The 27,288-nt window shown below is 42.6% G+C and overlaps 1 protein-coding gene across 7 annotated transcripts in view; it reads right to left on the reverse strand.

Annotated features, from left to right (window-relative positions):
• OSBPL8 (oxysterol binding protein like 8) overlaps positions 1–27,288 on the reverse strand; it is a 365,096-nt gene that overhangs the window by 45,195 nt on the left and 292,613 nt on the right. For 2 of the 7 annotated variants that reach the window (XM_077265337.1, XM_077265334.1), the window contains exon 2: positions 20,031–20,211. The exons of the other annotated variants lie outside the window; for them this stretch is intronic. In XM_077265337.1, coding sequence (XP_077121452.1) covers positions 20,031–20,169 — 139 coding nt within the window. In that variant the 5' untranslated portion in view covers positions 20,170–20,211. The remainder of the gene's footprint in view (positions 1–20,030; positions 20,212–27,288) is intronic. 7 annotated transcript variants of the gene reach the window in all.

A 27,288-nucleotide genomic window follows, 5' to 3' on the forward strand; every position in this document is an offset into this window, starting at 1 on the left:
GCCGCAGGGACGCATGCGGCGCAAAAAGCAAGTGCACCGCATGTCCATGCGCCCCCATGTTAAATATAGGGGCGCATGATGCATGCGGCGCCGCTGCGGCGCCCGACGCTGCGGCGCTAGCCGCAAATGTGAACGTAGCCTTAAACAGGTATTGTAGACATATCGCACATGTAATCCTCAAAACAAAAAAATGCACCTAAAAAGCAGCAAAACCTGAATTCTGAACAAATAGTTTTTACTGCCAAGAAAACAGGTGCTGTCTGCAGGTAAAAATGCTGCATGTGAACACAACCTAAAACTGAATCTAGATGCCAGTTTTAGAATCAGGAATGAGAGAGAAGCAAGAATATAACTCTGCAATGTAGACTGATTTGTAAGGTCAGTGGAAAAATGGGCAGTATAATGGCCCCCAGGCCCCAGTATTAGACATCACCCAGCACCAGTTACTATACATTTCTACAATCTAGTTTACCGACAGATAAAACTTATTGGACTAAAAATAAGAAATACATGCAATGCTGTCCTGAGTAAGGAAGGCTGAGTATTCCAAGAATGTGGGTAGTCAGGGTGCTCCTATTATTGTGAAAGGCAGACAATGCCCATCTGTGCAGAGGGAAGAAAAACCATGCTGGCAATATAGGAAAATCTGACATTTACAAAGGGCATCCAAACAACGCTATTTATTGAGCCAACCCTTCCTCTAGCCACACATTGTAGTGTATTTTGCATGCCGTCTTATTAGAAGTGCTGAGCACAGAAAATCCTCATAGATATGTTGGAAAGTATCCAAAGAACTGTAGCTGAACACAAAATAGTGAAATCTTTAAGAGCTGAATTTAAGTGGTAAACTTCCACACACAAATGGATGATATAGCTAAAACTCTAAATTCCGGCATGGCTGTGGTTAACCCCAATATTGTAGTCTTTTTCCACCTCCCAGAGACAGAGGTCCAGGAGGACATGGACCTGTCTGACAGCATTCTTACAGTAGAGTCTGTGGTCACTGGTTATGTACGTCCCCTGGATAAGGCTGTTAAACCAGTATACGAGTAAAAAAAGAAAAGGTTTTCCTACTCCACTTTAATGGAAACCAGTCAGACATAGTATCTAAAATTAGATTAAAACGTTTTGCAAGTGCAACTGGAGGTCGTAATGATACAAGAAGCATCCAAAGCTAATAACGTGTGGAGCAGCAATATTTACAAAACTGTGATGTTCAAGAATGAGTGTCCACCTCTAAAACAGATCTGTCAGCTAATATGTAGCATGGTATACCCAGGCAGCATGAAATGCCAGCAGGCTCCCTCAATGAACTAGACATAAAAAGCATGGAACTTGGGGAGAAGTGTCCACTGGATGGCTTCCCTGAACCTTCTCCAGGCTTGGCTCGATTACCAGGTCTCCTCCAGTCTGTATACATAGGCAGGAGGAAGCTAGAAAGGACATTTGTTCATCAGCACTTTTTAACACAGTCATTAGAACGGAGTTTTGTGGAGCCAGTTATTAGGACAACATGGTTTACCCACTAAACTTGGAAATAAAAAAAGATTGCAGCAGGTTCCCCTTTGTGGCGACTGGATGTAGCTGGAACTTTAGTGCTTAGATCATTATGTTAGTAGAAGATGTGAAGTTCTGTATTACTGAAGCTTTGTCTGCTATCAAGCTATATTAAAGAGAACCTATTACGTGAAAAAAACGCTATTAACCTGTAGATATGGGGTTAACCTACAGGTTAACAGCATTCAGTCACAGTTCTGTGTATAGAGTGCGGCAGCTGTAACCGCACCCTTGCAACTGACTGATAGCCGGCTCTAATGCTGATCTGCTGTCAGTCAGTGCAGGGGGTGCGGTGACTGAACCAACACCAGCACCACGCCCATGGCTGAAACTAAATGCTGCCGGGGAGAATAAAGTTCATTTTCTCCCCACAGCATTCGGTTGCGTGCAGGCACCAGAGAGGTTAGTAAAGCTATTAACCTGCAGAGTAACTGTGGGTTTTTTTATGGTGACAAGTTCCCTTTAAGAGGCTATCAGCAAAGTGCAGTTAATCAATAGCCTTGATTAATTTGTCATTGCAAGTGTGATCACCACTATAAAAGCATAAGTATAGGAAGTTTGCTGGTCTGAAGCATTCAGGCCTGTGTTAACACAATGGCAAAAAAAAAAAGAGAAAATCAATTGTTACAGCCCATCAGTCTGGGAAGGGCCAATTCCAAACAGTTTGGAGTCCTTTATTCTCCAGTGAGAAAAATAATTTAAAAGTGAAATACACTAATATTCCCAGTAGTTCAGATTCCAGCAAACTCGCCCAAAGGTCAGACTGCAGTGATCAAATAAAAACAGTATCTAGGGGCGTGTCCTGACTGCCTATGTGAGCGGACGCATAGAAGAGCGCTCCCGCTGCTAACCTGCAAAAATCCTGTGCAGACGCTGCTGACCGGACTTTTCTGCCCCATACCGGCTGGCTGAGGGTCTGAGGAGTGCGGCGGTGCTGAGCGGTGGTCCTGGTGTGAGGGGACATGACCAGAAGGCGGCAGAGGGACGCGGGAGCTGGCGATGCAGGAGCCAGCCAAGATGGCGCCGAGGCCAGAGAGGACGCTGATAAGGTGAACGCCGCATGTCAGAGGTGCATGGAGGTGGTGGCGAAGCTTCAGCAATTTGCCAGAGTGGAAGGAGTGGAGGAGGCAGAGAAGGAAACCGGAGCTGGAGCGGATATGGAGGAGGAGGATGTGATCCCGGCAGGACAGCATGAGGTACAGAAGGGGAGGGAGAAGAGCAGCATGGCAGGGGCAAAGGGGGATCTGAAGATATGACACAGGAAGATGAGCCAACCCTCAGAGATGTCTTTGCACTGGTCTCCTCATGCAAGCAGTCCCTAAATACCCTGACCGTTCAGATGCAGGAGGTAAAAGGGGAAACAGCACAGATAAATGCAGCCCTGCAAAAGGTGGACAGACGCATGGGAGTGGTGGAGGAGAGGGTGAGCACTGCAGAAGAACACATAATAAAACTGCAAAAAGCGGAGAAAAAGTTCGCCCAAGCAATATCAGAGCGGACCGCCAAAAATGAGGATTTGGAAAACATATCCAGAAGGAATAATATACGTATCGTGGGTCTGCCTGAAAAAACTGAGGGGAGAAATCCCACTGAGTTTATTGAAAACTGGCTGTTGGAGAAAATTGGTGGCACAGTGCTGACGAAGGTATTTGCTGTTGAGAGAGCTCATAGGGTCCCGCCACAGCCCCCTGCCCCACGAGCGAATCCCCGTACCATGCTTGCCAAAATACTGAACTACAGGGACAGAGACATTATCCTTAGAAAGGCCAGAGAAACGGAGGATCTGACGGCTGGAGGTCAAAAGATTGCTATTTACCTGGATTATTTTGCGGAGTAAAAAAGTATTGAGGAGTTTAGGGCCTGCGATGACGTCGCTGCCTGTGATTGGTCGAGTGAGCGGTCACATGACCGGCACGCGACAAATCACAAGCCGCGACGTCATTGAAGGTCCTAAACTCCTCATTCTTAGGAACGGAGGCTGCCGGTTACAATCGGTAAGGTCCAGGGGCCGCCGGACAGGTGAGTATATCCATATTTTTTATTTAAATTCTTTATTTTTTACATGAATATGGATCCCAGGGCCTGAAGGAGAGTTTCCTCTCCTTCAGACCCTGGGAACCATCCAGGATAGCTTCCGATACTTGTGTCCCATTGACTTGTATTGGTATCGGTATCGGCGATATCCAATATTTTTCGGGTATCGGCCGATACTATCCAATACCGATACTTTCAAGTATCGGAAGGTATCGCTCAACACTAGTCAAGAGACGACTGAGGGAACTGGGAGTGCAATACTCTATGCTGTTCCCTGCAAAGTTAAGAGTAGTGCCTTTTGACAAAACCCACTTTTTCCTGACACGAGGACGCTACCCAGTGGATTGACACTAATGCTAAAAAACTTAAAGGAAAAGGCGATTGACTTTTAGGGGAGATCCGGATAGGAGATGTCTCTCTGAAGCCGGAGGAGGGACCCGTGTTTAATAGCATAATTACTAAAGGGATGGGCAGCTGCTGAGGGCTGAGCTGGGCCGTATTGAGGGAAGGGCCGGCGGGGCAGTAATGGTTAATAAGTATGGGAGAGGAGGGTTATGCGGGGTACTGCAAGTTTGTAGTTTTTCTACATGTTAATATATGTTGAAATGTTCTGTTGTTTTTTAACAAAAACTGTGGGAAATCCTGATGTTTATGGCAGCGGGAGATGAGCGGTGAGGGTAAAGCAAGGGAAAGTGTTCGCAATGGGCGGTGGAGCCCCACTCTTGATAAGAGGTAGAATATGTAGCATTGGGAGGGTTAAGGGGGTAAGTTGGGTTTGGGTAGGGGGGTGGGAGGAATTAGACAGCTCATACCTGGGAGTGAAGATACTATGAAGGATGATGAGTCACACGATGGGGGGCCGCATTAAGATATTGAGTTGGAATGTAAGAGGCCTTGCGGATAAGCCCAGGCGGACAGCGAGTTTGCAGTATGTTCGAGATCAGAGAGCTTCAATGATATCCCTGCTGGAGACGCACTTGGTGCAGGAGAGGGTGGATGTATTAAATAGGCGCTGGATCCAAAAGGCATACCATTCTACCTTCTCCACGTACTCTAGGGGTGTGTCCGTGTTGGTACCCGTGGGAGTGCATTATGAAGAGGTGAAAGTGCAGGTGGATGTGGATGGTCAGTATGTGGTGGTAAAATGTAAAATAAATGGAGTGTTGATATGTATAGCGGCAATGTATATTCCGCCCCCATATTCAAGTAAGAAAATTAGAGAGGTGTTGGAACGGGTGGAACGCTGGGGCCCGACACCATTTCTAATCATTGGGGACCTTAATAATATATGTGATGACTTTTGGGACAAAAATAAAAATTCCCAGAATAGGACGGGGGGACACATTACTACGTTTGGGACTTATATTCGTGAAATTGGTATGACTGACCTATGGAGAGTTAGACACTTTGGGGAAAGGGGATAGTCATGTTATTTGCCGGCTCATAGTACTCTGTCCAGGATTGATTTGGCTCTGGGCAATCGTCTGCTGGACACAATGGTGGGGGATGTGCGGTATTTACCTAGGGCCCTCTCAGATCATAGTCCAATTGAGGTAGAGTTCCGATTGCTGGGGACACAGGCTACGAACAAGAGAGAGTGGAAGATTCACCCTAACTGGTTGAACAGTATAGATTTAGATAAAATAAAACAGGAGGTGACGGAATTCTTTTTGCTGAATGATGGGAGTACAGACGCTCTCACTGTGTGGGATGCCATGAAGGCGTACTTAAGAGGGCTGCTGTTCAGAGATATCAGTAGATGTAAGCGGAAGACAAGAGAAAAAGAGAAGGCGGCGATTGATGGGCTGAAAGCGGCGGAAGACGAGATGGTAACAAAGGGCACTCCTGAGGCCGGGAACAGATTGAAAACAGCTCAAAATCATCTAGAGGAAATTTTGTTAGGAAAGGCAGAAAGGAAGCGGGAGTTTCAAAGACTGGCTTATTATCAAGAGGGTGAAACTGTTGGCCACATGCTGTCGCTGGTGGCTTCTGCCCAGAGGAGTACTTCGTTTGTCTATTCTTTGGTTTCCGAGAGTGGTACTAGAGTTTCCGAAAATTCGGAGATTGTGAAGGTCTTTGCAGACTTCTACGCGGACCTATATTCCTCTCAGGTGGACGTGCCGGCGGGAGACAGTGGCTTTTTTGGAGGGGCTGGGGCTCCCGAGGCTGAGCTATGTAGACAGAGAAGGCTTGGAGGCTCCTATTACGGAGGAGGAGCTGAGTCGGGCATTACAATCTATGACTAATGGGAAGGCGCCTGGAGTGGATGGGTTTCCCGCTGAAATTTATAAAAATATGGGAGAGGTGCTGATTCCTAGATTAAAGGTGGTTTTAGATGAGGCTGAGTAGAGGGTGTTTACCAGCACCCATGAGAGAAGCCATCATAGTGGTAATTCCTAAGGAAGGCAAGGATTTGGGGCAACCAGACTCATACCGGCCAATTTCTCTACTAACTGTGGATGTCAAGCTCCTGGCCAAGGTGTTGGCGACTCGCCTGACTGGTGTCATCTCCAGCCTGGTACACCCAGATCAGGCTGGTTTTATGCCTGATAGATCCACAGCGGTTAACTTGCGAAGGCTGTTTATGAATTTGCAGCTAAGGTCTGACAACTGTGGCCAGAGAGTTATCGCATCCTTAGATGCTCATAAGGCATTCGACAGTGTGGAATGGGGATATCTCTGGCAGGTGCTGCAATACATGGTGTCCGGTTCACAGTTTGTGTCCTGGATTTGGATGTTGTATACATCTAGCTAGAGGGACGAGGCAGGGGTGTCCGCTCTCTCCTCTTTTGTTCGCCCTGGCTGTGGAACTGTTGGCTGCCAAGATTCGACAATCTGACGAGGTTTCTGGGTTTAAATTTGGGATAATTGAAGAGAAGGTAGCGCTATACACGGACGATATTCTACTGTTTTTGGCTGACCCTGCCGCTTCCTTGGGGGGTGCCACTGGACTTATTGAAAGATTTGGCTCTTTGTCCGGACTGACGATAAACTGGAGTAAGTCGATTCTGTTTAGAGTAGATGACATGGGGGAGGATGAGAGTGAGCTTCCTGAGGATGGGCGACTGAAGGTGGTAAGTCAATTTAAATACCTGGGGATATGGGTCTCTATGCCTGTTACAGACTACGTATATAGAATCTGACTCCGGTTTTAGGCAATCTTAAGGCAAAAGTAGACGCTTGGATTAAGCTGCATTTGTCGGTGGTGGGCAGGGTTAATCTTATTAAAATGACTTTGATGCCAAAAATAATATATGTTCTCCATAACGCGCCAGTGTGGATACCGCGTGAAAAATTTAGACAGATTAATTCCATGTTCAGGAAAATGGTATGGGGGAGACATTATCCACGTATCAGACTGGAGACGCTTCAGCGACCCAAGGAAGATGTGGGTTTGGCTTTGCCCAATCCTGAAGTATATTTTCTTGCAGCCCAGTGTCAGCATTTAAAGGGCTGGGCGCACGAGGGGTCGTCCGGGGCGGTACAGCAATTGATGGAAAAGGTGACAAAAAGAAGGCCAGTAGTACAGTGTCTAGAGGATGGCTCCCTGGGGGCTTGTATCCAACTATATTTTTGATAGGTAAGCTGTGGGGTAGATTGAAACAAAATCGTGGCATCACGTGTCTAACCAGGTTCTCTCCGCTGTGGCATAATAACCTACCTGAGTTTGTGGCACTGGGGGTATTGCCAGAGTGGCAGGCCAAGGGAATTTAATATGTGTATCAAATACTTGAGCAGCTGGAGCTGAAATCCTTTTCCCAACTGCAGGGGGATTTTGATCTTGGGTCTTTGGGGGAATACCAGTATTTGCAAATGACACACGCATTTGGAGCTCAGAACAGGGATGGATGCATTAGAATCCAAAGGGATATAGTGTTGGAATATGTGTGCGGTGAAGGGACTACTAGGGGGGGTTATCTCCACTCTTTATAAAGATTTACTGCATACATACCTTTTGGGATTTCCGATAAATGCGATAGCTAAGTGGGAGAGGGATCTGGGCCCATTGGAAAATGAAACTTGGGAATCGGTGCTGGAGTGGGTTCCACGTCACTGAGCGAACCGTATAGGCTGTCACAGCTCTATATAGTGCACAGGGTCTACAAATCTCTGGAAGAAATTATATAAAGCAGGTCTGCGTGCTGACTGAGTGTCCAAGGTGTGGGTCTGCAGGTGCTGGCATATTTCATATGATGTGGACGTGTCCAAGACTGGCTGCTTTTTGGTTGGTGGTTTTGAGTCGTATGGAAGGAGCGTATAGATGCAAGGTGCCAAGGGATCCGTTGGTGTGTTTGTTGGGATATGTGGATGAGATTGGAGTGGATAACACCCTGAAGATAGCAATTGCCAGATTGCTGTATATGGCCCGAAAGGTAATAGCGCAAAATTGGATTAAGGTTGAACCGCCCACAAGAAGAGAATTTCTCCAATATGTGAAACAGGGTCTGACATTGGAAAAAGGGATCTATAAGAAAAGAGGGAAAATAGAAATGTTTGATAAACTGTGGTCTTCGTGGCTAGAAATGGGATGAGGTAATGGACAGAATAAGAGGTCTGCGGTCCTACATGGGATGATCTTCATTCAGCATTATTGATGGTGGTGATATTGGAAGAGGTGGGCTGTCTTCTTGGGTGGGGAAAGTTGGGATTGATGGGGTTTGGTTAGGGGGGGGAAGTTTGTATTGAAAACAAGAATATAATATGTAAATAGTGCTGATATTCTTAATAAAAATTTACTTGAGTTAAAAAAAAACAAAAAAAAAAACAGTATCTACAGCTCAGACTCTAAAGGCCTTGTTAAATGTTCAAGTTCATGACAGTATAATTAGAAAGACTTAACAAGCATGGCTTGACTGAAAAGGTTGCCAGGTTAACCCCTTCACCCCCAAGGGTGGTTTGCACGTTAATGACCGGGCCAATTTTTACAATTCTGACCACTGTCCCTTTATGAGGCTATAACTCTGGAACGCTTTGACGGATCTTGGCGATTCTGACATTGTTTTCTCGTGACATATTGTACTTCATGTTAGTGGTAAAATTTATTCGATATAACTTGCGTTTATTTGTGAAAAAAATGGAAATTTGGCGAAAATTATGAAAATTTTGCAATTTTCCAACTTTGAATTTTTATGCCCTTAAATCACAGACATATGTCACGCAAAATACTTAATAAGTAACATTTCCCACATGTCTACTTTACATCAGTACAATTTTGGAACCAAAATTTTTTTTTGTGACGGAGTTATAAGGGTTAAAAGTTGACCAGCAATTTCTCATTTTTACAACACCATTTTTTTTTAGGGACCACATCTCATTTGAAGTCATTTTGAGGGGTCTATATGATAGAAAATACTCAAGTGTGACACCATTCTAAAAACTGCACCCCTCAAGGTGCTCAAAACCACATTCAAGAAGTTTATTAACCCTTCAGGTGTTTCACAGGAATTTTTGGAATGTTTAAATAAAAATGAACATTTAACTTTTTTTCACACAAAATTTATTTCAGCTCCAATTTGTTTTATTTTACCAAGGGTAACAGGAGAAAATGGACCCCCAAAGTTGTTGTATAATTTGTCCTGAGTACGCTGATACCCCATATGTGGGGGTAAACCATTGTTTGGGCGCATGGCAGAGCTTGGAAGGGAAGGAGCGCCATTTGACTTTTCAATGCAAAATTGACTGGAATTGAGATGGGACGCCATGTTGCGTTTGGAGAGCCCCTGATGTGCCTAAACATTGAAACTCCCTACAAGTGACACCATTTTGGAAAGTAGACCCCCTAAGGAACTTATCTAGATGTGTGGTGAGCACTTTGACCCACCAAGTGCTTCACAGAAGTTTATAATGCAGAGCCGTAAAAATAAAAAATCATATTTTTTCACACAAATGATCTTTTCGCCCCCAATTTTTTATTTTCCCAAGGGTAAGAGAAGAAATTGGACCCCAAAAAATGTTGTGCAATTTGTCCTGAGTACGCTGATACCCCATATGTGGGTGTAAACCATTGTTTGGGCGCATGGCAGAGCTTGGAAGGGAAGGAGCGCCATTTGACTTTTCAATGCAAAATTGACTGGAATTGAGATGGGACGCCATGTTGCGTTTGGAGAGCCCCTGATGTGCCTAAACATTGAAACTCCCTACAAGTGACACCATTTTGGAAAGTAGACCCCCTAAGGAACTTATCTAGATGTGTGGTGAGCACTTTGACCCACCAAGTGCTTCACAGAAGTTTATAATGCAGAGCCGTAAAAATAAAAAATCATATTTTTTCACAAAAATGATCTTTTCGCCCCCAATTTTTTATTTTCCCAAGGGTAAGAGAAGAAATTGGACCGCAAAAAATGTTGTGCAATTTGTCCTGAGTACGCTGATACCCCATATGTGGGTGTAAACCATTGTTTGGGCGCATGGCAGAGCTTGGAAGGGAAGGAGCGCCATTTGACTTTTCAATGCAAAATTGACTGGAATTGAGATGGGACGCCATGTTGCGTTTGGAGAGCCCCTGATGTGCCTAAACATTGAAACTCCCTACAAGTGACACCATTTTGGAAAGTAGACCCCCTAAGGAACTTATCTAGATGTGTTTTGAGAGCTTTGAACCCCCAAGTGTTTCACTACAGATTATAACGCAGAGCCGTGAAAATAATTTTTTTTTTTTTTTCTCAAAAATGATTTTTTAGCCCCCAGCTTTGTATTTTTACAAGGGTAACAGAATAAATTGGACCCCAAAATTTGTTTTCCAATTTGTCCTGAGTACGCTGATACCCCATATGTGGGGGGGAACCACTGTTTGGGCGCATGACAGAGCTCGGAAGGGAAGGAGCGCCATTTGGAATGCAGACTTAAATGGATTGGTCAGCAGCCGTCACGTTGCATTTGCAGAGCCCCTGATGTACCCAAACAGTACAAACCCCCCACAAGTGACCCCATATTGGAAACTAGACCTCCCAAGGAACTTATCTAGATGTGTTTTGAGAACTTTGAACCCCCAAGTGTTTCACTAAAGTTTATAGCGCAAATCCGTGAAAATAAAAATTCTTTTTTTTTTTCACAAAAATGATTTTTTAGCCCCCAGTTTTGTATTTTCACAAGGGTAACAGGATAAATTGGACCCCAAAAGTTGTTGTCCAATTTGTCCTGAGTACGCTGATACCCCATATGTGGGGGGGAACCACTGTTTGGGTGCATGACAGAGCTCGGAAGGGAAGGAGCACCATTTGGAATGCAGCCTTAAATGGATTGGTCTGCAGGCGTCACGTTGCATTTGCAGAGCCCCTGATGTACCCAAACAGTACAAACCCCCCACAAGTGACCCCATATTGGAAACTAGACCTCCCAAGGAACTTATCTAGATGTGTTGTGAGAACTTTGAACCCCCAAGTGTTTCACTACAGTTTATAACGCAGAGCCGTGAAAATAAAACATCTTTTTTTTCCCACAAAAATGATTTTTAGCCCCCCAAATTTTTATTTTCCTAAGGATAACAAGAGAGCTTGGACCCCAGAAGTTGTTGTTCAATTTGTCCCGAGTACGCTGATAACACATATGTTGGGGTAAACCCCTTTTTGGGCGTACGGGAGAGCTTGGAAGGGAAGGAGCACTGTTTTACTTTTTCAACGCAGAATTGGCTGGAATTGAGATTGGACGCCATGTCGCGCTTGGAGAGCCCCTGATGTGCCTGGACAGTGGAAACTCCCCAATTCTACCTGAAACCCTAACCCAAACACACCCCTAACCCTAATCCCAACGGTAACCCTAACCACACCCCTAGCCCTGACACACCCATAATTCTAATCCCAACCCTAATCCAAACGTAAATGTAATCCAAACCCTAACCCTAACTTTAGCCCCAACCTTAACTTTAGCCCCAACCCTAACTTTAGCCCCAACCCTAACTTTACCTTCAACCCTAGCCCTAACCCTAACCCTACCCCTACCCCTAACCCTAAACGTGACTGAAATACGTGGCACTGAAATACGTGGCACTGAAATACGTGGCACTGAAATACGTGGCACTGAAATACGTGGCACTTAAATACGTGGCACTTAAATACGTGGCACTTAAATTCGTGGCACTGAAATACGTGGCACTGAAATACGTGGCACTGAAATACGTGGCACTGAAATACGTGGCACTTAAATACGTGGCACTTAAATACGTGGCACTTAAATTCGTGGCACTGAAATATGTGGCACTGAAATACGTGGCACTGAAATACGTGGCACTTAAATACGTGGCACTGAAATATGTGATACGTGGCACTGAAATACGTGGCACTGAAATACGTGGCACTGAAATACGTGGCACTGAAATACGTGGCACTGAAACACGTGCAACTGAAATACGTGGTACTAAAATATGTGGCACTGAAATACGTGATACGTGGCACTGAAATACGTGGCACTGAAACACGTGGCACTGAAATATGTGATACGTTGCCCTGAAATACGCATGCGTTTTCAATGTTAAATGGCACTTAAATACGTGGCACTTAAATACGTGGCACTTAAATACGTGGCACTGAAATACGTGGCACTTAAATACGTGGCACTGAAATATGTGATACGTGGCACTTAAATACGTGGCACTGAAACACGTGGCACTGAAACACGTGGCACTGAAATACGTGATAAGTGGCACTGAAATACGTGGCACTGAAATACGTGGCACTGAAATACGTGGCACTGAAATACGTGGCACTGAAATATGTGATACGTGGCACTTAAATACGTGGCACTGAAATACGTGGCACTGAAATACGTGGCACTGAAATACGTGGCACTGAAATATGTGATACGTGGCACTTAAATACGTGGCACTGAAACACGTGGCACTGAAATACGTGATACATGGCACTGAAATACGTGGCACTGAAATACGTGGCACTGAAATACGTGGCACTGAAATACGTGGCACTGAAACACGTGCAACTGAAATACGTGGTACTAAAATATGTGGCACTGAAATACGTGATACGTGGCACTGAAATACGTGGCACTGAAACACGTGGCACTGAAACACGTGGCACTGAAATATGTGATACGTTGCCCTGAAATACATGGCACTGAAATACGTGGCACTGAAATACGTGGCACTGAAATACGTGGCACTGAAATACGTGGCACTGAAATACGTGGCACTGAAATACGTGGCACTGAAATACGTGGCACTATGACTGTCAGAAAATGTTCATTAAACGGTTAGGGGTGAGGTTAGGGGTAGAGTTAGGGTTAGGGTTTGGATCCCTTTATCACAATGATGGTGGTGGGTGGCTTTTCAGTGTGTTTTCTGTTTTTTTTTCGATAAAAATGCATGCGTTTTTAACGCAAACAAACGCATGTGCTTAAAAACGCAAGAAAATACTGCAGGTTGTATTTCTGAAAATTAACGCATGCAGAAAAAAACCGCATGCGTTTGAAAACGCGACCAAACGTGTACAAAAAAAACGCATGCGTTTTCAATGTTAAATATAGGGAAAAAACGCATGCGTTTTTTTGTGCAAAAAACGCTGCAGACAAAAACGCAAGTGTGAAACCAGCGACGCTTTTTATAGCAAAAAAGTTTTTGCATCTCCACATTTTGAGAGCTATAATTTTTCCACATTTTGCTCCACAGAGTCATGTGAGGTCTTGTTTTTTGCGGGACGAGTTGACGTTTTTATTGGTAACATTTTCGGACACGTGACCGTTTTTGATCACTTTTTATTTCGATTTTTGTGAGGCAGAATGACCAAAAACCAGCAATTCCTGAATTTCTTTTGGGAGAGGCGTTTATACCGTTCCGCGTTTGGTAAAATTGATAAAGCAGTTTTATTCTTCGGGTCAGTACGATTACAGCGATATCTCATTTATATCATTTTTTTATGTTTTGGCGCTTTTATACGATAAGAACTATTTTATAGAAAAAATAATTATTTTGGTATCGCTTTATTCTCAGGACTATAACTTTTTTATTTTTTTGCTGATGATGCTGTGTGGCGGCTTGTTTTTTGCAGGACAAGATGACGTTTTCAGTGGTACCATGGTTATTTATATATGTCTTTTTGATCGCGTGTTATTCCACTTTTTGTTCGGCGGTATGGTAATAAAGCGTTGATTTTTGCCTCGTTTTTTTTTTTTTTTTCTTACGGTGTTTACTGAAGGGGTTAACTAGTGGGGCAGTTTTATAGGTGGGGTCGTTACGGACGCGGCGATACTAAACATGTGTACTTTTATTGTTTTTTTTTTTATTTAGATAAAGAAATGTATTTATGGGAATAATATATATTTTTTTTTTTTCATTATTTTGGAATATTTTTTTTTATTTTTTTTTTACACATTTGGAAATTTTTTTTTTTACTTTTTTACTTTGCCCCAGGGGGGGACAATACAGATCGGTGATCTGTCAGTTTGCATAGCACTCTGACAGATCACCGATCTGCGAGAGGTGCAGGCTGCTTCACAGTGCCTGCTCTGAGCAGGCGTCTGTGAAGCCACCTCCCTCCCTGCAGGACCCGGATCCGCGGCCATCTTGGATCCGGGTCTGGAGCAGGCAGGGAGGGAGGTAAGACCCTCGCAGCAACGCGATCACATCGCGTTGCTGCGGGGGGCTCAGGGAAGCCCGCAGGGAGCCCCCTCCCTGCGCGATGCTTCCCTGCACCGCCGGCACATCGCGATCATGTTTGATCGCGGTGTGCCGGGGGTTAATGTGCCGGGAGCGGTCCGTGACCGCTCCTGGCACATAGTGCCGGATGTCAGCTGCGATATGCAGCCGACACCCGGCCGCGATCGGCCGCGCTCCCCCCGTGAGCGCGGCCGATCGGCTATGACGTACTATCCCGTCGGCGGTCATGGGGGCCCACCCCACCTCGACGGGATAGTACGTCGGATGTCAGGAAGGGGTTAAGGCCTTTTCTTTAAAAAAAAAAAAAAAGTTGCCTCTGAACAAAACCACTGAACTACTGGTACAATGTACTTAACAGGCAAGGTCAAAATGGAGATGTTTGGCCATAATGTCCTGCAAAATGCAAACACAAATTATCAGCACAAACACCTCTTACTCACCCACAAGCACAGTGGAAGAAGGGTGATGATTTGGGCTCGTTTACAAGCCACTGGACATGGGCACCTTGCAATCAATGTTACCCTTCGACTGCTCTGTATAAGCAAGTATTCTAAGGTTAAACGTAAGGCCGCCCATCCATCCAAAAGCTAAATCTTTGTCACAAGCTACCCCATAGCAACCCGATGGCTTGATACAATCAAAATCACGAAGGAGAAGACCCTGGTGGACCTATCTGGGCTTGCCCAAGATCCATCTTCCTACACATCGTTCATCCATCATGTCGCCATGGCTCGACCAAAGCCTATTAAATAATAATAATAATAATAATAATAATAAAAACCATCAAATTCACGTTTTTCCCAATTCTGTATTGTGACTATGTGCTAAAACAAGGTTGTTTTTTTCAGAGCCAGCTTTTATACCCAATGGCACTGAGTACAATAGATAAAAATGCTACATTGCCATAACAAACTATACTAAAGTATGGTCCGAAAATTACAAACAACACACAAGAGTCTTAAGGTATTTGGTGATGGTGCATTTCAGTTACTGAGACGGCCTTGATCCTGATTACAATAAGAAAGTACTTAGCTGGAGGAATTAACTACAATGTGCTGAGATGAAGATTACATCATATTACAAGGAGAAAACAAAAACATACGCACACGCCCAATCAGGCAAATTACATTACATATGTCATGTGACAAAAAAGCGATTGTTACATGTAGTCTACTAAAAATATTTAGAATTGAGAGTCCTCAGTGGCTAACACGGTACGAAGATATATATATTTCCTGTATGTAGTCTACTACACACTCAAATGCCCAAGATTCTACATGGTTCACGCAAGATTGTAAGATGATTGGACAATGTTTTATTGCCAGTTCTCCCCATGACTGGTACTTTAGTTGTAAGCATAATTTATCGCTTAAAGAAGCTTAGTGAAGCGTGAGTGTAATAATATACTCACCTACCGGCACCTTCTCCTATATCCAGCACCGTTCCGCTCCTCTTCTGAGTGAAGTCACCGCTCTTCAGATCACACTGAGCGAGCAGGAAGTGGCTTTCAGGCCACGTTCACACTAGCAGTATTTGGTCAGTATTTGTAATCCACAACCAGGAGAGGAACAATCAGAGGTAAAGTATAATAGAAACACGTCACCACTTCTGTGGATTATCACCTGTCCTGGTTTTGGCTTACACATACTGATGTGAAATAATAAACGTGGCCTTACAGTGTAACTTATAGGCGCATCAGAACAAGGATCCATAGGTTTACACTGCAAAAAAAGACTTATGGCTTAGAGCGCAAAGAGATCCGGACCGCCTGAATTGCCATCTCAGATGAGGCCTGGAACAGGGACAGATAACGGAGGAGGCGGAGATAGGACAGTATATTAACACAATGATACTACACTACATACACAGGTTTGGGGGGGTTGATGGGAGGGCTTCTTTAATGTGGCTACACACGGGACAGAAGAAGGTTGATGGCTGATCATCTGGTGAACGATCGTTTTGCCATCAGAGCGATACACATTTAGTATATAATGGCTCTGATAATCATTTGAACTGTGCATTCACACTCAATCATATCAGGTTTTTTTTATAATAATCCATTTTCACAAACTTTAGACTAATGTGTAAGGGCACCTTTAGATAAAAGCTGGACAGCGTTTCCTCTGACTCCCCCCGCAAACACATGCACTTCTCAGCGGGCATGTATGTTTTTAACATGTGTGATGCTCATCTTCCATGACATCTTTGGGGGAGAGTTTGGGGGTCTCACTTACAGCTCTGGTAAAAAATTAAGAGACCACTGCAAAATGTTCAGTTTGTCTGATTTTTTTTCTTTATAGGTATATTTTTGAGTAAAATGTAAATTGTTATTTTACTCTATAAACTTCTGACAACATGTCTCCGAAGTTCCAAGCAATACATTTTGTATTTTTTTTCTGAAAAGAAGTGGTCAAAATACAAAAAAAAACCCCAGTGCATTCAGACCTTAAATAATGCAAAGAAAACAAGTTCATAATCATTTAGAAACAACAATACTACTTATGTTTTAACTCAGGAAGACTTCAGAGATCAATATTTTGTGGAATAACCATGATTTTTAATCACAGCTTTCATGCGCCTTGGCATGCTTTCCATCAGCCTTCACACTGCTTCTGGCGCTAAAATGTAAGCCGTTCTTCTTTGTTTGATGGCTTGTGACTATCCATCATCCTCTTGATTACATTCCAGAGGTTTACAATGGGGTTCAGGTCTGGAGATTGGGCTGCCCATGACAGGGTTTTGATGTGCTGGTCTCTTAATTTCTGCCAGAGCTGTGTATTAAATGGCTATAGCTATTCTTGCTGAAATAAGTATAATCCTGAGACTTCAATCTAATATGTATGAGGGTCTTTAGAAAGAGAAGTGGGTGCTAAAAAACGGTTTATAACAGCTGATAACCACAACATGTCACTTACTTAAACACCATATTCCCCACACAGATAAAGAAATGAAAAGTCATTGATAATCGGACACTCGGGCCACAAGACAAACAAGGCCACTTAATTTTATACACTCAACTGACTAGCCGATTGTTAAAGGAAATCTGTCACCAGGTTTTTTCTACTCATCTGAGAGCCGGATAATGTCAGAGTAGAGACTCCAATTCCAGCAAGGTATCACTTACTGGGCTGCTTGCTGCAGTTTTGATAACATCCCTATTTTCTCTACTGCAGATCTATTAGTTATCTGTATGTGGAGATCTGGATAATCCCCTCACCCCTGATTGGCAGTTTTCCCTGCACACTGTGCACAGGCAGAAAGCTGCCAATCCGTTGTGATGGTGGGTCTATACAGAGCTCATGAATATGGAGGACTACATGGCAGCATATTTACAACTCCTCTACTGATAATCTCCTGCTGATAAAATAATAATTTTATAAAACCTACACATGGGTGACCAATAAGTGATACATCACTGGAATCAGGGTCTCGGTCTCTACATCATGCATCTCTCTCTGATTAGGTGGCATAAACCTGCTGACAGATTTCCAATAACAGGGGTTCTTATCGTACAGACTCATGTGCTCCACTGATAACTTCATGACAACAAAGCTGCATGAAGGTCCACTTAGACTCATAATAATATCAGTTACATGGTACATATGCTCAGTACGTTCAATAGGGATTTCCAGTAACAAACACTGAACACAATCAACTCAACAAAAAAAATGTCCAATCACTAGAACAGGGTTCCAAAATCTCTGTTCCTCACTACTCCACAGCAGGCGAGTATGTACCCTGCCATTTCATTCAATATCTATGAATGGGGGCTTTGGTCCCCTATTCTAGGGATTACTTTGGGAAATCACAGTGGCCAGACCCACAACAATCAAACATCTATCGCATTGCCTTAGGCTATGTTCATATGTTGCATTTTTGCTGAATTTTTTAATGCAAATCTTAAGCTGCATCTTACAGTACAGGCAAAAGCTATGCGATCTCAGAAATCTCATGCACACACATTAAACAGGATATGTTCATACAGTTTTAGGGTATGTGCACACATAGAATGGTCCTCTGCGGATTTTTCCGCTGCGGATTTGATAAATCTGCAGGGCAAAAACGCTGCGTTTTTGCTGCAGATTTATTGCGGATTTACCGCGGTTTTTGTGCGGTTTTTGTGCGGATTTCACTGCGGTTTTACACCTGCGGTTTTCTATTGGAGCAGGTGTAAAACCGCTGTGGAGTCCGCAGAAAGTGACATGCTGCAGAATGTAAACCGCTGCCTTTCCGCTCGTTTTTTTCCGCAGCATGTGCACAGCGTTTTCTGTTTCCCATAGGTTTACATTGTAATATAAACTCATGGGAAACTGCTGCGGACCCGCAGCTGCGGATCCGCAGCAAAATCCACATCGTGTGCACAAAGCCTTAGCCTTTGGGCAGTGGCTCCATCAGTGAAGCCCTGGAAAACGGGAATCAACCATTTCTGCAATGATTGAAATGGAGTCACTGTGCAATCTGTCGCTATCATTTTCAGACGTAAATGCCTGTGTGAGGTGGGCTCCAAGGCGCAGTCAGCTGGTCGGATCCCGATTTTCAGAGGGTCTCAGACGCAAGTCTTGATGGAGCCACTGACTGTAGGTTAAGCAGTATGTGAACACAGCCTTGGTGGGAGAATGCCTCTATCAAGTAGTGTCACAGCAGATAACATACAACGTTACGGCTTTTATAATGCAGATATTTAGAGCAAGGCTTTTAATGTCTAGTTCAGCATAATCCACCCCTTGTGGTATAGTATTGGGTTTATTATTATTTCCAGGAATAACTGAAGATAGATCAGACTGACTTCCTCCTCTCTCTGCTGAATGTCACAATTATTACTTGTGACAAGCTATATGTCCACAAGATGAACAACGTTTAAGTTTTCAGTGTTGAACTATAAATACAATAAATCTGAAATGTGGAGTACATGGACGAAGTATATACAAAGTATATTTCATAATAAGAGCCACATAAATACCTGCAAAATGTTCAGGATTACTGAAGTGGTGTCACATAGCAACAGAGGCATTATCAACTACAAAATATTACATTCTAAACAGACCCACAACTCTCCCGTACATCACTGCCTATGTCCCCCACCTGTCACTGACATCCCAAGACCACTGCAGCCACTCAGCGCCCACTGATCGGCGGTAGCCTTAAAGTTCTATCAGAGTTGGAAAACACAGTTAACTGTGCAGATGAACAGTGGCCTCGGCCTGGCTGTAGGGGGCATGAGACATCCCCTGCTGCACGAGGAAACCAGGCGACTGGCAAGGAACACAGGCAAGGATTCAGAGTTGTTTTGGTTTGGCAGGTTACCATGCCTTTTTTGTTTTCCTAACCTCACTGGCCCATTTTCAATGCAAAAATATCTAGAGGACAAACATTTTTGGTCACCAAAACAAGAACATCATGTATAACCCCATAGTGGATGTCTCTCGCACTTGTCCGACTGCCTGGGTCTACACATGGTGTCTATGTTGCAGTGGCGGAAAAAAGATAATCCATAGATACTGGTAGATTTTTCTTTTGTTGGGACCCTATATTTTGCTAAAGATTACATAAAATGTAGAACACAAACAAACACAGCCATTAAGAGGTCCATATAAAAGAAGACCTAAGCACAAGGATGCTTTCTTCTCTGCCCAGAATCTGCTTCACAAGATCAATCTTGATCTGCTCCAAAAGCAAATGGATAAACAAACAAAGTAAAGGCAAAAGAGGTTATATCACTAAAATCGAATCAGGCCTATTATACAGACATGCATGTTTTCTACCTGATAACACATTTTTCACCTTTATTTAGGTGATACTGTCAAATACATGGTCAAATGACAGATAATAAACAAACCTGGAAGTGCCGGAGACAGTTCATTGTACCCTCCAAATGATGCATTTCGCACTAGTTTTCGTCCATCGGGCCTGGGGAGATAGGCGCCAGGCGAAACCCCAGCACATGACCTGCGTCTTAGAAGCGCTTCTTCTTTCATGGCTCAAGACTGTGGTCAGGAAAACTGGTTTCAATCTGAAGGCTGCTTAGAACAAGAATGGCGAAGCTGTTGCCTTGATCTAATCACACAATATGACTGACCACAATAACAAAGCACACAATCCAGAGTATCTAAAACCACCACTCCACCTTCATACCAGAAACACACAATCACCTGAGGATGATCCCCGGACTATCATACTAGGGTTCAGATTCAGATTATGTACAAATTGTTAGAATGTATGTAAAGATTTCCATTTATCCAGCTGAATATAAGAATCTTGAAAATATTGCATATTCTGCAAATCTGTGAAACGACTGACAGCATAGATATATATTCTTCATTCTATTTAGTGTTAAACAATTTAAATCCCTAATGTTAATCTAACCTTAGCCCATACCAGACCACTTGTGAATAGGATTTTTCATATAGTTTTATTTGTATTGCTTTATATTTGTTGATTATGATATGGGTTTTGAACATTGAATAAGAATATATAAGTACATTATTGCTATTGTCATGTCTCTATTTGCACTATATTGTGTTCCTATTTAAAGGGAACCAGTCACCTGGTTTGTCCCATATGAGATAAAACCAGGAACTTTCAGCCATTGTCTTCCACAAAGGGTCCCCAGCATCACGCTCCGGCGCAGGCGTACTTTTCTGCCCTGTTCAGGGCACAGCAAAGTACTACAGTGCGCAGGCGCCGGGAAAGGTCAGAGAGGCCCGACACCTGCGCACTGCAGTACTTTGCTCTGCCCTAGTCAAAGCCGAAAAGTACACCTCTGCAGGAGCGTGATGCTGGGGAGACTGTGTGCATGACGTAGGGACGAGTCATCCACGCTAATCACAGAAGGAGGACGGCTTCAAAAGAAGGGAGGCGCCGGACCAGGATAATAAAAAAATAATGTTGTATATCATATTGCAATAATCTCTCTTAAATTAAATAAAATAAAATCCAGAAAATCACATTGTATGATGTCTTACATAGCTGTCTTACATAGTCACCTTTATAAAAGACTCCTGTCCACAGACTCAGTCAGACCTCTAACCTCTACAACATGGGCAAGACCAAAAAGCTTTATAAGTATGTCAGGGACAAGATCATAGACCTGCACAAAGTTTGAATGGGATACAAAACCATAAGTTAGATGCTGGGTGAGAAGGAGACAGCTGTTGGTGCTATAGTAAGAAAATGGAAGAAATACAAAATGACTGTCAGTGAACATAGATCTGGGGCACCATGCAAAATCTCACCTCGTGGGGAATCCTTCATCATGAGGAAGGTGAGAGATCAGCCTAAAACTACACGGGTGAACGATTGCTAATGATCTTAAGGCAGCTGGGACAACAGTCACCAAGAAAACCATTGGCAACACATTACGCTGTAAAGGTGTAAAATGCTGCAGTGCCCGCAAGGTCCCCCTGCTCAGGAAGGCACATGTGCAGGCCCATCTGACATTTGCCAATGAACACCTGGATGATTCTGCGAGGGATTGGGAGAAGGTGCTGTGGTCAGATGAGACAAAAATTGAGGTCTTTGGAATTCACTCAACTCGGCGTGTTTGGAGGAAGAGAAATGCTGCCTATGACCCAAAGAACACCGTCGCCACTGTCAAGCATGGAGGTGGAATCATTATGTTTTGGGGGTGTTTCTCTGCTAAGGGCACAGGACTACTTCACCGCACCGCATCAATGGGAGAATGGAAGGAGCCATGTACCGTAAAATCCTGAGTGACAAACTCCTTCCCTCCACCAGGACATTAAAAATGGGTCATGGCTGGGTCTTCCATAAAGACAATGACCCAAAACATACAGCCAAGGCAACAAAGTAGTGGCCCAAAAAGAAGCACATTAAGGTCATGGAGTGGCCCAGCCAGTCTCCAGACCTTAATCCCATAGAAAACTTATGGAGGGAGTTGAAGCTCAGAGTTGCCAAGGGACAGCCTCAAAATCTTAATGATTTAGAGATAATCTGCAAAGAGGAGTGGACCAAAACTCCTCCTGACATGTGCGCAAACCTCATCATCAACTACAAAAAAAAGTCTGACTGCTGTGCTTGCCAACAAGGGTTTTGCCACCAAGTATTAAGTCTTGTTTGCCAGAGGAATCAAATACTTATTTCTCACTGCAAAATGCAAATAAATTTATATAATTTATTTAATGTGATTTTCTGGATTTTATTTTTGATATTCTATCTCTCAATGTTAAAATTAACCTACCCTTAAGATTATAGACTGGTCATGTCTGTCAGTGGGCAAATGTACAAAATTAGCAAGGGATCAAATACTTATTTCCCCCACTGTATGTTGTTTTGCGGAGGTCTTAAATTAGCTACCTAATCAGATTTTTTCCTTATTGTTGTCCTTACAAGTAATAAGGCTCTTTTTTGCTGCTGTTTTATATATAATTCTTAAAAAAATATATATATTTTTATGGATACTTAAGGCAGGCAATTTAGTTTCTTTTTTGGTTATCTGCATTCTAGGCAGTCTGGAAAAATAAGCTTCGTTTGAGGTCTGTGCAAGTTCAATTTCTGTGCAGATCCCCAATGTCGCAATCTTTACAAGAGCCAATAAAAGAAATCAATGCACTCATTCAGAGGTTAATTTATAATAGATTATAATTACTATGTGAAAATATGGTTTCCAGGGGTCAAAACTGACTTGACGTATTTTAATATAGAAAAAAAAATCAGTTTGGAGTTGTCTGCACAGATATTCACAAAGTGAACACAGTACTGAGTAATGACTATTATCCATTCTAGTGGGTTTGTAAGTAACTGGCAGAGATCCCGCTCTGTCTTTGTGGAGCATTGTCCCCTGCCATGTACCTGCATAATAACCCAACTGAATCATTTATCATGTATTTAAGTATTGTAACTTGCTTAACAGTCTTCAAACAAAGGAGCATGAATAGCTTGGCAGGAGTATTGCTATGCCACGTCAGGGAACAAACATTGAGTTCCGTCACGGATGACATTTGAATATGCTTTTAATCTGTAAACAATATTTATTTCCTACACAAAAAAAAAATCCTGAGGAAAAAAACAAACACTTGTTCAAAACTGTAGACAGCTCTGCTATCACCCTAAAACTCCACTTACTAATGTGTGCATAGTTAGGAAAGGTATATGTGGCTCTCCTGGGCTCAACATTGTAAAATTAAATGTTATTACAACTCTGAAAATTGTCATTTAGCTGCAGACTCCGTTATACAGTGTAAATCCCATAAGCAATGCTTAAAGGGGTCTAGGATGTGGAATTATGGGTTAAATAAGTCCACTTTTGACTAACTGACCTTGCACTGGCATTATTACGCTCTTTTCACACCAGAAAAATAAAAGCATGATGGCCCTATTAAAAAATCTATTTCAAAATGGATCAGTCATGGCACCTGTATAAATAGACAAGCCTTGGTGTGAATGAAGTCCTCAACTAAAAGGAAAAACAAAATGACTAAACCACATCGACGCCCCTTATATCAGATAAGTGCTCCTGTGGTATTGTGAGGGTACAGTGGAATAATAGTGCTAAAACCTGGATTTTTCCTGCATTAATACCTTGGCAGGTTGGTAGAATTTTATGTTAGAAGAGGAAGTCAGAGCTTTCTACAATATTAAGGTGAAGCACAAATGAAAGTGTGATGCAACCAGAAAATTAAATGTACGTAGATAACCTGAAAAGACTAAAAATGGCAAGAGAGAACCTTTTAAGAAAGCTTAACTTCTAAGCATCTCTCACCACCACTTACAGTTAGGTCCAGAAATATTTGGACAGTGACAAGTTTTGGCATTTTAGCTGTTTTACCAAAACATATTCAAAATACAGTTATATAATCACTATGAGCTTACAGTGCAGACTCACAGCATCAATTTGAGGGTGTTCACATCCTAATTGCAGTAAGGGTTTAGGTATTGCAGCTCTTTAACATGTAACTGCCTCTTTTTCAAGAGACCAAATGGACAATTCTCTCAAAAGCTCTGTAATGGGCTGCATGGACTTTTCCCTTGTTAATCAACCATTAATTAAGCAGATAAAGGTTCTGAAGCCAATTTCAGGTGTGGCATTTACATTTGGAAGCTCTTGCTGGGAACCCACAACATGCGGTGAAAAGAGGTTGAAAAAAAAAAAAAAAAAGAAATCCATCAGAGAAATAGCAGACGGTCTGGTTAGGACACAAGCGCACAACAGGGCAAATACGGTAGTGATCACCTGAGGGCACAAAAGCATAAAAAGCCTAAGAATCCACAGCTGCAGCCCCATAGCTGGAGGAAAAATTCTTCCAGATAACAATTCAGTTCAGTGGAGAGATCGTGGTACCTGGGCTGCGCTTGTGGACATGAAAAATCCTTGATGGTATAAAATTAAGGTTTTTATCAATCAACACGATTCGGAGCAGGACTGGTGCCTTTGTCAAGGTAAAAAAAAAACAAATCTGTGTTTCATTATCTAAGTTTGCCACAAAGAGAAGACTTCATTAAAGCAAATGAGAGGGTTTACCATAAAGTGCAAACCATTAATCAGCCTTAAAAATGGAAGGACCAGATAAGACTTTGTCCCCCCAAATATCTAAAGAAGCCAGCCCAGTTGTAGAAAAGCATTCTGATGAAACTAAGATCAATCTGTAACAGAATGATGGGAAGAAGAAAGTACGGAGAAGGTTTAGAACGACTTATGATCCAAAACACACCACATCCTCTGTAAAACACAGTGGAGGCAGTGTGATGGCTTGGGCATGCATGGCTTCCAATGGCACTGGGTCACTAGTGTTTATTGATGATGTGACTGAAGACAGAAGCAGCCGGATGAATTCTGAAGTGTATAGGGCTATGCTTTATGCTCAGATTCAACCAATGCATCAAGAATAATTGGACGGCGCTTCTCACTACAAATGGACAGTGGCCAAAAACATACTACAAAAGCAACCCAGGAGTTAAAGGCAAAGAAGTGGAATATTCCCCAAGGGCTGACTCAATCACCAGATCTTAAACCAATCAAGCATGCATTTCACACGCTTAAGACAAAACTCAAGGAAGAAAAACCCATAAACAAGCAAAAATTGTTGTGAAAAATCAGCTGCAGTAGAGGTCTGGAAAAGCATCACAAAGGAGGAATCCAATGGTTAGTGAACTCAATTGTTTCCAGACTTCAGGGATCAGTCACCTTTACAAAGTATTAAAAATATACATTTTATCTATAATGAAGATAATTTGCTCAATTATATTTGAGCCCCTGAAATGAGGAGGCTTTGGAGAAAAATGGTTGCAATTCCTAATCATTTCCTAGGATAATTTTGTCCAACCACTTAAATTAAACCTGAATGTCTCCACTTCAATTACATCTCAGTTGTTTCATTTTAAATCTAAAATAGTGGCACGCAGAGCGCAAATCACTGGCCAAATATTTCTGGACCTGACTGTACATATTTGGTCAGGATTTCTTGTCCATATTCCCTCCTACAGAAAGATGCACAATTCTTCACAAGCCCACTCTAAATCAATGCTACAACATACCATAAATGAGGCAGGTTGCCCTGGAGAGAAGATGTATTGATTTATTTTCTTTAAAATAGGCTTTGAAGGGAACTAGATTCTTTTAATGCTGTCAGCTGGACTCCAACCAACCTCTGAGTGCACAGCTCAACAAACTGCAAAATGGAATATTTTTAACGCACAGGCCAACTATAAAACTCCCCAGAAAATAAAGATCTCAGCTTAGCAACACAAAGCTGCCACCTCTTCCCATCATTCTCTAGTAGATGTCATCATTAAAGCCTTGCACAAGTGAAGAACACCATACCACTATCATCAAACAAATCAAGGGGAATGTCTTTCTCTCCCCAGGACCAGAAGCCTTCATCTGCAGCTGTCTGATTTGACTAGGAATCATTATCTGCAGAGAGGATTTGCATGGTTTGGCTGCTTGCTTGTTTGATTTGTATTGAGAGAGAATATGAACGTGAATGTCTGTAAATCAGAGCGACAGACCAATCTGATGCCGGGAATGTTAGGGCTTATTCAGATGTCAAGGTTTTAACGTACCAGTCTATGTCTTTCATTTATACAAGTTGAACCCATTATAAGCTATGGGGTCTATTTAAGCGCCCACACATTTTTGTGGACTAAGTGGTCCCCACCAAAGCACAGACAGCACTCAAATGGCATCCATGTCCGATTTTCACTGGCTCTTTGAAAAGAAGAAGAAGCTTGAGAAACATCCATCAGTTTTGCTTTTTGTTTTTTTTTTGCATATGAAAAAAAAAGAAAATTGATGGAACTTGGATGGTGAAAACTGATACACTGAGCAGTCTCTAATGCAAATCGAAAACAAAATACTGATGAAAATAATTTGTGTATGATAAAAACACCTGACGTCTGAACGAGGTCTTACAATAAATCAATAAGTATTGAGCAATTTAAGCCTTCCAGTAATGTTTTAGATAGATGGAAAAAGTTACTTAAGGTAATTAGCATTTCTTGAGCAATGGCACAATACTTTCTAACCTCAGCATCCATTTTCCATTTAGGAATGGTTTGATGGGTGATTTCCTACATTCTCCTAGGTCACGGTAGATTATGACAAACTCCCCAGAAGTCATTTTTTCCCTGTGACTAGCCCACATACCACTCTCATTCTCTCAGATCACTATCTATGTAGCCTCTGGACATTTGCCCTTTTCCGAAGGGTTTCTAAATTGGAAATGTTTTGGTAATTTTGTATACATAAATATATTATACACTCTGATAAATATCAATACTGACCAATGCTTAACATTCTTACAGAACAGTCTGCATGACAATAGGGTAAAAACTGCCTTTCAAGAAATAAGGTCATCAAAGTGGCCCTCAATGTCATCTGAAAAATTGACAAGAGAAATCTCAAGCGAAAATTTCCATAGAAATCAGGTTGCAACAAAGAGGCAACAACATACAAGTGACAACTAAATGGTCTGAAAGAGGTGTCAAAAGCCTAGGCATCATCTGATGAATACTGAGAGGTCCGCACGGTGGGGGAGAAGCGGACAACAAGCAGCAGGCAGCTGGGCACATTATGTGGGCTACAATGAACAAATCTCACAGCACTGAATTCTTAAACATAACATACAGGAGAAATGTAT

The sequence above is a fragment of the Ranitomeya variabilis genome, chromosome 5, assembly GCF_051348905.1.
Source record: "Ranitomeya variabilis isolate aRanVar5 chromosome 5, aRanVar5.hap1, whole genome shotgun sequence".
Lineage (NCBI taxonomy): Eukaryota > Metazoa > Chordata > Amphibia > Anura > Dendrobatidae > Ranitomeya > Ranitomeya variabilis.